Below are 11,741 nucleotides of genomic sequence, written 5' to 3' on the forward strand. Positions count from 1 at the left end.
GGCTTATTATTGTGTGAAAAAACTGCCACCTAGGTATTTGTTTTGATGTTGCACTCACTGTAACAGCTTTGGTTTGGTGACTAATTCGATGTATTGAACATTTTCGAGCCTCAATCCACGGTCTATATGTAATTTAATACTTTTATTGGCAGTATGTTTGTCAACAAATTTTGTTTTAATATTCCTATTTTAATGTGTAAATTTTGGTTATTTTGATTTCCTTTGGTGTACTACATGCCTTTGTAATTTTTCTTTCACTAATCACAATTTAATTTCTTTTACTAATTAAACAGTATTATTATAATAGTAATAACAGCATCAGAAACAATTTCATAGATACATTAGAGCTAATAGTAATAGTAACCATTAGTTAATATCTATAATATAACAAAGGGCATATGAGCTCCTCGCAGTCAACAGCTAACCATTAATTAGTTTATGGAATTGGAGTAGTTTAGCCTCATTGTTGTTATTGTTAAAATGATTACATTTTATTTTATTTTATTATTATTTTTGTTGTTTGTATTTTCTATGTTGACCTGTATTATTTATGTGTAAAGCGCATAGAGACAATGTGCAGTATGCGCTATATAAACATAACATTATTATTATTATTATTATTATTAATTTATCCCGAATAAAAATCATGGCATTAACCATGATAATTATAATTGACAAAATATTGCTTGTATTTCTTACTCTTACTATTGTATACTGACACTAGTTTCTCTTGAGTAAAAACCATCAACCTATTTCCTTGAAACCATGATAGGCGTATTTATGCTATTTATTGTATTGTAGTTAAAAGTTTTTTATGTTTATATTTATTAATGAGGCAGCTGACTCTCAATGAGTTATAGTAAAATTTTGCTTAAGCTGCCCCTGACCAAAATTTTTGTTGTACTGTACCTTTTGTAAATGTGTATTGGTCAAATAAATAAATGAAATGAAATGAAATGAAATATTGTAAACCTTAGCACAATTCAATCATGTTTTTGGTATTTTATTTATTTTTACAGGTTTTATTATTTGTGGAACAATTGGAGCATGTCTTATTGTAGTGGGTACAATTGTTGTTGGTAAGTTTGACAGATTTTAAGACTTCTATATGTGGAAGTCCCTCCTTAAGCCCTATATTTTAAATTCCTGGATCCGGCAATTGACTGTAAACATAATAGTGAGGCCTATGTAGCGCAAGAGAATCATTCATCACCGTGAAGATAGTATTTAGGAATCGGACTATTTCCTTTTTGTATGGGTGGCCACGATAGTCATATTTAGTGTGAAATCTGTGTAATAATACTTAATATTTAATAAATTCGTTGGATTCAGTAATAGGTGAATATATGGTTCTTTTATGATGATCCAATAATCCAACATTGCAATGCTCACAGTCAATATATCGTCACTTATTGCTAATCCTCACTGCAATCCTCGTCATGTCTGTCTGTGACTTTACATCATCCTTATTTGTACTCGATTTTTTGATTATCATAAAAGAACCATCACAGCTGTATATTAAACATCAAAATACAAAATATTGCTGTTTTAGTTACTTTGTCATATTAGGGAGAACATAGAAACTATTTTTAATTTTGAAGTTATTAACCTAATACTTAACTACCCGCTAAAAAAAGACTTGATTTTTATCAAGTCATTTACAAATTGCATGTAAAATATTACTGAGGCATGCAGTACAGTAAATACTACTTAATCTAGTAGTAGTAATAGTAATAATACAGTAGTAGTAGTTGAAAAGTAGTAGTATGCTCCATAATCAATTAGCAAATATCTTTTATAAATAACTTCATTGGCAAAGATTACAATTATATTGATATAAAAAATCTGATATTTTTTTTTTTTTTCTTTCATATATCCATATATTTGCTGTCCAGCGATTTAGAGGTAAGTAAGTGGTAGTGTAATGATGACATTAATAAAACAAGATTACAAAACCTCGCCCTGTTGTGATATATCCTTAAAAAATAATGGCATTTGGCTGCACACCGGCCAGACTTCTTCATCATAGGCCTCATGTGGCAAGCCCATTAATAAAGCAATTTTGCACACCAGCCGGACTGCTTCCAGTTTGCCGGCCAAAATTTGACTCACTCCTGACTCTGCCCATAGTCGATCTGCTCGAGTCTGCTCGTGCTAGCCAAACAAGGCTGAACTATCCGGTCGAGTTGGCTCTGTTGGATGTTGAGGCTGAAAAATATATAAATAACATTCTAAAATCAGATTGTTACTTCCGATCAGCACCAATTTAATACCATATATAATAATTGCAAATTCAATGTTTATTACTTTACATAACATTGCTATATGATTCTGTTAGATCAATAGCTATGACAACAATGACAACAGAGCAATTGTGTTTGTACTGTACACATCTAATTTTAAGTGGATCACATTGAAAATTGAATGTGGTAACTCATGAAGGCCTTGATTCTATTGCATGTCTAGTGTGAAATAACTTCAAGCTTCCAACAGCTCTTAAGCACAATATTTCTACAGTATTACTCTAAATAGTTTTATTACAGCATAGTTGTTTTCTGTTACCATCTTTTAAATTTAATTTATTCAGATGTAGAACAACTGATGTATGCTGTATTTGAACTGACCAAGAACGTCAATGATGGCAACCATGATCTCTGTGGAAGCCGAGACTGAATATTCCAGATGAATAAATGTTTTGAATACAGTGGCCTTATTAGGTCCAAAAAAAATTGTGTTGCCCATCAGACCAAAAATTTTGAATGTTTAGGGTTACTTTTTAACTAGGATGAACCCAAATTACTTGTGTGATGATTGAATGGCTTTAATTAATAATTTTGATATCTAAATCATTTATTTTAGGCCTGTGGTTACTAATTTACCAACCAAATTGTATAGGGTGAGTGATGTTGACAATGAACCCTAGAATTAGGCCTATGCCAATAGTAAAAATAAATACTGACAAACAGACCTTGATTCTGAAATGTCAATTTGTAATGGCAACACAACACTTTTTTGGCCTCATAATTTGTTTGATTTTGTTTACATTTTAAGAAAGTTTACTACTGTTACTAATGTAGGGTAAGGTAATTATACATAACTAACGTACTATCAATATATACATACACGGTGGCGTAGCTAAAGGCAGTGCAGCCAGTGCAAAGCACTGGGCCCAGGGCTATTGCTGTCTCTTATACACATCTAGATGTGTATAAGAGACAGGTTTGACAGATTTTAAGACTTCTATATGCATAATTGTTTATAAAATAAATAAATACATAAAGCAAACAAGTTTGTATATATCCTTTTTTTTTTTAATAACAGACCAAATTAACTTATGAGCTTCGATGGTACAAACATCTTGAATAGTGTTGTTAATTACAATAACAAACACCATATGCATTGGTGTCTAAAATGTAACGAAGTAAGCAAGGAAGATGCTTTTTGAATAATTCTTGAATGATTGATGAGATTAAGGCCAATTTGTATTACATTTCCATTCACACTAAAATGTGAAGATTTTTGAGAGGCATTTTGGGGCCATTACTTGGGTAAATATTTTTACCTCAGCCCCAACCATGGTGAGGCTGAGGCTGTGTAGACCTTCCATTTGTGGAAGTCCCTCCTTAAGCCCTATATTTTAAATTCCTGGATCCGGCAATTGACTGTAAACATTATAGTGAGGCCTATGTAGCGCAAGAGAATCATTCATCACCGTGAAGATTGTATTTAGGAATCGGACTATTTCCTTTTTGTGTGACTACCATAGTCAAATTTAGTGTGAAATCTGTGTAATAATACTTAATATTGAATAAATTCGTTGGATTCAGTAATAGGTGAATATATGGTTCTTTTATGATGATCCAATAATCCAACATTGCAATGCTCACAGTCAATATATCGTCACTTATTGCTAATCCTCACTGCAATCCTCGTCATGTCTGTCTGTGACTTTACATCATCCTTATTTGTACTCGATTTTTTGATTATCATAAAAGAACCATCACAGCTGTATATTAAACATCAAAATACAAAATATTGCGTAGCAGTTTTGGTTGTAATTCGAGTGGGTCTATGGGTAAGAGGATAAAAGTTAAATTTAAACATATTATTAAGAAACTCTGAAGATTGCTTATGGGTGCTATACTTACTTAAGTAAATCAATATTAAAATCTTCAGCAATGTACATTATTTTATTCTCATTATTGATTCCATCTAGAAGAAGGGATATATTTGAATTAAATGTGACTAAAGATAAATCAGGTAAACGATAAACAACACCTAAAATAATATTTTTAGGCTCAGCTATGATTTCAATAAAAATAGATTCTGCAGATGAAGAAATAATATGAGAAAAATCATTACGAATTGTGAATTGAAGGCTCTGGTCCAGGTATATGGCAACACCACCTCCCGCCCTGTCAGATCTTGAAGAATGTAGGAGAGAATATCCTGGAATACTGTAAAAAGAAAAATTGGTTTTATTATTATTAAAAAAGGTTTCAGTGAAGGATATTGCAGAAAATTTATGATTTAAACAATGTATAAAGTCAGTTATTTCATTATAATGCTTAACTAAACTGCGAGAATTCATATTGTAAATACTAAAATTTGAAGAAATATTTGTGGTTTTTAAATTAAAGGTATCAATAAGATCAAAATTACATTCATTATTATTTTCGAAGAGCATACAATCAGGATTGGCAGTATTATTTAATGAGATATCAAAAGGGATTAGGGACAGAAGTCTATCACAATTAACTTTATGATTGTGAAAAAAATATTTGACTTCATGGTAAAATTCACTATCATCTAAAATGTTATTGAATGGAAATAAAATACCTGTACAACTAAAACAGATCCAATAACGGTCATTGTTACAACACTGAGTGTGGGAAATATTACTACAATTCATACATTTTATGGTTTCATTTGTAGGCTTACAGCACATGTAACAACTCATTTAGAGTTTTGTTGCAATTCATAAATAAGTATATAAAAAAAAAACCAGACTACCAAAACAAAATTGAAATTCAAGTAAAGCATAATAAAAGCACAGATATTAACAGTATGATCCATATAATAATTTAATAAACAACTTCTATTCAACTAAAAATATATAATTTCTTGATAGAAAGATTAACGTTTATCTTTAGTTATAACAGATGCAAGTTCAACATTTTTTTTTTTAGATTCTGGAGACTGGATGGAAGGCTTAATTACTCAGTACGGAAGATCTTATATGTACCATCTGTACATTTATATTTAATTACTGCTGGCACACTGTGTGGTATGAAAGCATACTCAACGGTTTCAAGATCCTTTATCTTCTGCAGATGGGTTTCTCTCAACATTTTGCGCTCTTGTCTAACTCTTGCAGAGACATCATCCCCAATAAATATCTTCTGGCCATGGTATGGGCGTTCCTTCAGCATTTTGGCGGCCTGTCTCAGAATAGTTATTTTATCCTGGTACCGCAAAAGTTTACAGTAGATTGGCCGGGCACTTGCAGCTGCAGATTTTGTTTTTGCATTCAGAAATGATGCACGATGTGCACGCTCGACTTCTATGTTTTCTGTAATTTTCATGTGAGAGTTAAATATATCTAGTACAGATTCCAATGGTGTGGTACTAGTAGACTCGGGAACATTATAGATAATAAGATTATTTCGTCGGGAACGATTCTCCAAATCATCAATTTTTTCTTCCAATGATTTTATAGTAACAAGGAGCTTTTCAGGATTAATATTATTTAAACTGTCAATACTATCTTCAATCATAAGTATGTTTGCTTTGAGGTTATCAATACCATCCTTATTTGCTTCAATTGCTTCTTCAGCTTTGTGAACTCTAGTGGTCAGAATTTCGATATTTTCATTAATATTCTGAATATTATGCAAAATTTCATGTTAAACATTTGATAAGTCATTTAGTTTTTGAAGCAGTAATGCCTGTCCGTTGGTAGCTTGATCGCTAGGCTCCGGTGACTCGGAGCTCTTCGTCTTACAGCTAGAGCTGACAGGCGTAGCAGCACCGCCAGTCTGTTGCTGGCCTGCAGCAGCATGTCCTTTCTTCTCAGGCCTAGACCTAAGGGTACGGACTGAATCCGATTCTGGCATAATTAATACGTACTTATTACTTTAATAAATAGCAAACAGATTACAAAGTACTCAATATCACATCAGATGCAAGAATAATTAGAAAAAAGGTGAATTTATTGCTTTAGTTGCTCCAGATTTTAGCACTTTCTAAGAAGACATGTTTTCCATTCCGCCATGTGTGGCGTGGTCGAACTTCGATTGAGTGGTCCAGGGGGCGGGGCGAAACCCCCGAAATTTTTAACAGTTATGGGTTTCAAAGGCGGCTTATTTAATTTAGAGTCTACTAATTGCCTTATGTAGAAAATACATATTTTTTTTTCTCCCCGACGAATTGTGCTTTTTCTCCCCGACGGGCGGGGATGCCCTCCCCGAGGTAGGGGGGCCCTGTGCCCCAGCTGGCGCCACCCCTGTGAAATTACATAATTTCGTAATTTCACTGTTCCTCTGCTTGAGAGAAATGACGAGACAGTGCAAAAACAAAATCTGTACTGTATGTACTCTAAACAGAGCCGTAGATAGAGAGAGTTTGGCCAACTCGGTTTCAATCACGTGACTTACACCGGCCATGTTGTCACCAAAACAAAACAACGCGATAGGGTAGGAAGTTAGCAGTTATTATAGATGATTAATGCTATAATTATAATGTGAAATACCGTTATGTTGGGGTTGCTGCAATCGATCCAACAATGAAACAAAAATGTATTAATTTCCTTAAATTCCAAAAAGGAGGAGGATTTGGGATTTTATTTTAACTTTGCATGGCGATCGAAAAATCTCGCTATCCACGTAGTAAATTATAAGGCATGTACCGCCCGCCCCACTTACCGGTAATTACGGCTTAATTACGATGATAATAATAAAAAAAAAAGGAAGGATTTTCAAGCAGCAATGATTTATAAAAATGCAATGTTGCACTTTGCTGTTAAATTATATAACTAAATTTCCAGAAAGCTACATGAAGTATCAGTCAAAGGTAGCTTAAATTATAATTAAAATTAAAAATTGAATCCTCCAATTAAAGCGAAAACTTGTCCAAGGAGTCCTGTGCTATGCAAACATGCCCAATTGTGCTTTACAAATCAATTAATCGTTTTGTGCAACTAAAGATTTTAAAGATAAAAATATATTTTAAAGATATAGGCCTAATTGTATTATAATATATTGATTGTTTTAATACATATATTAAATCAAAACTTTTAAATGTTTTACAAATTACAAATCAAAATTACAATGAATAGTAATAAATAATAATAATAATAATAATAATAATAATAATAATAATAATAACAAATAATAATAATAATAATACAGTAATAATGATAATATTATAACTCATTAATATTATAAACAGAAGTGTGGAGAATGCTGCTATTTTACTTACAAGCCTAGCTTCTTGATTATGAATGATTAGGCATATGTTGTACAAAAATTTCTCTCAATGCAATAATTCTTCAACTTTGATTTATTGTTTAGATTACAATTTACAAATAGGCCTAGGCCTAGGCTATTTGTATTGGTTTGAAGATGACCAGAATATTTTATTTCATAAATTAAAGTTTACGAAGTCATAGGCCTAGAGGCCAAGATACAATTTGAAAACTTTCATGTTATTATTATTTTTATCATTCATTTACAGGCGAAATTAACATATTATCGCCGACGATTCACAAACCTACTCTGTCTGCACAACCGACCTTTCTCCTCTGCAGTGTTGACTCTTAGGAGCCTCATGCTATATAGAGTAGGCTGCTAGCAACAACTAGGTATAGGCTAGGCCTAGATGATAGACTTTCAAAATAAAAAGATAATCGTAACGAAAAAAAAATAAAGAATCGTCCTCACTTTATCTTCTCGAAATAATACAGCACGTCACGGATTAATTAATTCCAAAGTTAGGTAAATATGATTATACAGTATATGATATTTACAATATGTTAAAATCCCATAATTGAAATGCCTCATGAACAGAATAATGAAAAAAAGTTTATGCAGCATCAGTGTTTTATAAAATGTTATAAAGCTATACGCGCGCACGCTGTTTGGTGACAACATGGCGCCCATGCGCCAAGTTGGCCAAACTCTCTCTATCTACGGCTCTGACTCTAAACAGAGCCATAGATAGAAAGAGTTGCGACATTGAGAATTTAGAAGCCATTTTGTGTCATACGCGATGCGCGTTCTGTGTCTAACGTGATGTGCGTTCCTGTGTATAATATTGTATAAATACAGTTAGCAGCCTCCTGTATAGTTTAATTCCATTTAATCTTTTTAGCAGTCGAATTTCATGTAACTGTATTTATAGATTTTTTAAAAATGATTTCACTACTTTATATCCAATTTCATATTATAAATACTGTAATAATTTACTATTTTTATGCAGTTCTTTAATCCTCGCCGATAAACCGAGAGAGCCCCCTCGATGGCAAGCATTCTTCAATTAAGCGATCCTGCCATATAGACCCTTAATTAGCTCCTGTTATTTTTGCAAATAAATGATATGTGACGACTAGCAAAAATTAATTAAATATGTATATCAAAATGTAATTAAATCCGATAGGGTATATATATATTGTTGCTTTTTAAATTTGAATATGAACGAGCCCTGTACAAATCTTATGTTATTAATTTGATTATTATTATTTATAAATATTATTATTAATAATATAAGTCAGGTACTAGCTCTGGCTCGAATATCCATTCAGACGCTTCCGTAAAAACAATTTTCAAAATATGTTATGGGCTTACACCATTATGGCTATTTGTACAGTATGAAGGCCAATAGCTCGCACGGCGATAAATGCTTAATATTTAATAGTTGAAAAAAAAAAAAAAATAGAATTTAAGCCAAGGCAGGCCTATACTTCCTACCTCACAAAGACGTGAGTTGGTCGAAGATTTCAAATTTAATCGCCTAACTTTTGCTTCCCATATTTTCGTTCTGTTTTCATAAGTCGGAAATCGGAAAAGCTTTGTACTATCAGATTGGTTTTTGCAGCCAAACGCTGAACAGCCAGTCATCCTAAGCTATAGACCTGGCCTGGACCTTAGCCCAGTTCCCTTTTAAGTACTTCCGATCTTCTTACAACAATTTAATAAAAATGCAATTAAGATTATTATAATACGTAAAAATCGGAGAAAACCTCAAGAACGCAAGTACCTTTTTAAATGGGTGCTAAGGACCAAAGTAAGTTATTTACTTCCGCCCAAAAAACAGTTTGAAAAAAAAAAATCAATTTACTTGATCATCATCAGGAATAATGATAGTAATACTTTAATTATTGATGATGCTTAAATAAAAATGAAACGTTGAATAAAATTGTCATTTTTGGAGTGACATCCACACTATTTGTACTTAAGTACTGGTACGCATCCTAATGGTTAAATTGCCTATATAACTCTTGTCTCTTATACACATCTAGATGTGTATAAGAGACAGATTATCGCCGACGATTCACAAACCTACTCTGTTACACTCGGTGGCGGAGGTAGCAAGGCGAACCAACTATATTGCTGTCTCTTATACACATCTAGATGTGTATAAGAGACAGAAATTGAATTGTCCTCATGAACAGAATAATGAAAGAAAGTTTATGCAGCATCAGTGTTTTATAAGATGTTATAAAGCTATACGCGCGCACGCTGTTTGGTGACAACATGGCGCCCATGCGCCAAGTTGGCCAAACTCTCTCTATCTACGGCTCTGTCATGAACGCAAAACATCTGCCCTCAACTTGAAGAAACATTCTCACTAAGGTATAGACTTCATAAACCAGACACCTTGAATCAAATAAGCATCGAACACGCGACACATTAACAATACACGATTGCCCGTCGTTTGCCGTCAGTTTGCAGCTTACCCTGTTTTTACAAGGCTAACGAAATACCATGAGACAAACACAAAATAGGCCTAGGCCTAGTGATCGTGAAGACAGTAAACATCAAACGTCTAGGGTAAGCTTTTTTGAGTAGTATTTATTTCATTTCATATCAAAGAAAGTAGCACAAAGTACAGTATTACTCCTTGTTTGTCAACCTTTTTATGGACTGGATACCCATGTTAATTGATTGGGCACTCATTGCAAAATGAAAAAAATTTATTAGAGACAATACGGTATATATACATATACATATATTATATACATATATATATATTTATATATGTATATATATATACATTTATATATATATTAGTATTAAAAACAATTAAAAGAAAAGAAAAGATTACCATTAATTAAAATACGCCGGGTCTTCAGTCTTCGTTGATTAAAAATGTGACGAATTAACGATAATTGAAAAAAAAAAATTCTAATTCATTCCAATAATTTACGCGAGCATGTAATTTACGCGAGCACGCACGCGCGCAAATATTCGATTATATATGAATTTTAATACACTGTCCATACTAAGTGATGTTAATTATAAAATATAATTGTAGACCCAATTAAGTGTGTGAAATTAATATGCAATGTACGTAAACACATATACTTTACATGTGTTCATCGGGAAGATTATGAAACAAAATGGACGGTGTGTACCACGTGACTTTCGTAAACCAAGGAGCGGAATGTCGCAACTCTTTATATTATGGCTCTGACTCTAATTAATAATAGCGTCCTCTGTAGTTTGAATCACATTGAAGATTCGGATGGTCGACGCGCGAATTATTTTTTTACAACATCTTTTTTGTTTCTTTCGGTTGGATTCCTGGTTCAAAGATGAGTTTGTGGGTTGATAAATACCGTCCAACTTCTCTCTCAAAATTAGATTATCACAAAGATCAAGCAGCTAATTTAAAGAAATTGGTAACGTGTGATTTGATTTTTTTTTAGCTAGGCTAGCTGGGCCTACACAACACAAATGCTTAGGTTATGGCCTGAGTGAGGCCTAATTATGGGCCTAGGCTAGCCCTAGTACCCAGGCCTAGCCTAGGGTAGCTGCTAGGCATTTATCCATAGGCCTAGCCTAGGCCCTCTAGCTAGCTATGCCTAGGTAGGCCAGGACAAGAGGCCTAGCTAGGAGGTGGGCTGGACTGACTCAAACAACTTCTAGAGCTAGCCTACTACACTGACAGTTCAGTAGCCCCCGGGTCCTACTAAATACCACACGGAACCACTCGCGACCACACGGAACCACTCGCGACCACTCGCGACCACACACGTGCAAAAATGATAAAAATATTACCACACGAGAGTAGAAAACTACTTATCAATCAATAGAAACCAAATTTTAGTACGGTAATTATCCGAATTCCGTTAAAAATGATTTGTTGGTTTTTCCCGTCGTGTCTCGGTAATGTAATGCGTTAATTGTGGATCTGTAACGCATTGACGTGTCAGCAGAAACGCATTCAACCATGACCTTCATGTCTGTGTTTCATATCATCAATCAAGATAGGCCGTTATATACTGCCACGTGAACAGTAATAAACCTATTCTACATAAAATGAAAATGAGAATTTGAATTGTTATATATTGTTAGATTGATCGTTTATTTTTATTTTCTGTCAAACTCGTATACAGTATGTTTTTTTTTTCCTTTTTCAGTGTAGGGCCTACATCAATGGAATAAAGAAGATTGCATTAATATAAAATATATTATTAGAAGTGAATAAATACAGAACCCAACTTGTAGTAAAGAATTAGC

At 33.3% G+C, this 11,741-nt stretch overlaps 2 protein-coding genes across 2 annotated transcripts in view; both read left to right on the forward strand.

Moving 5' to 3' along the window:
• The window catches only part of LOC117101673 (hemicentin-1-like), a 156,154-nt gene extending 152,979 nt beyond the window's left edge, over positions 1-3,175 (forward strand). Inside the window, exons 15-17 of the mRNA XM_033241702.1 lie at positions 1,020-1,079; positions 1,896-1,905; positions 2,588-3,175. Of these exons, the coding sequence (XP_033097593.1) occupies positions 1,020-1,079; positions 1,896-1,903 (68 nt within the window). The 3' untranslated portion in view covers positions 1,904-1,905; positions 2,588-3,175. The remainder of the gene's footprint in view (positions 1-1,019; positions 1,080-1,895; positions 1,906-2,587) is intronic.
• A 7,554-nt stretch (positions 3,176-10,729) lies between these two features.
• LOC117101670 (replication factor C subunit 3-like) overlaps positions 10,730-11,741 on the forward strand; it is a 13,491-nt gene continuing 12,479 nt past the window's right edge. The window contains exon 1 of the mRNA XM_033241698.1: positions 10,730-10,900. Coding sequence (XP_033097589.1) covers positions 10,814-10,900 — 87 coding nt within the window. The 5' untranslated portion in view covers positions 10,730-10,813. The remainder of the gene's footprint in view (positions 10,901-11,741) is intronic.

The sequence above is a fragment of the Anneissia japonica genome, unplaced genomic scaffold (assembly GCF_011630105.1).
Source record: "Anneissia japonica isolate Jap-2015-1 unplaced genomic scaffold, ASM1163010v1 scaffold287783_len325500_cov191, whole genome shotgun sequence".
Classification (NCBI taxonomy): Eukaryota; Metazoa; Echinodermata; class Crinoidea; order Comatulida; family Comatulidae; genus Anneissia; species Anneissia japonica.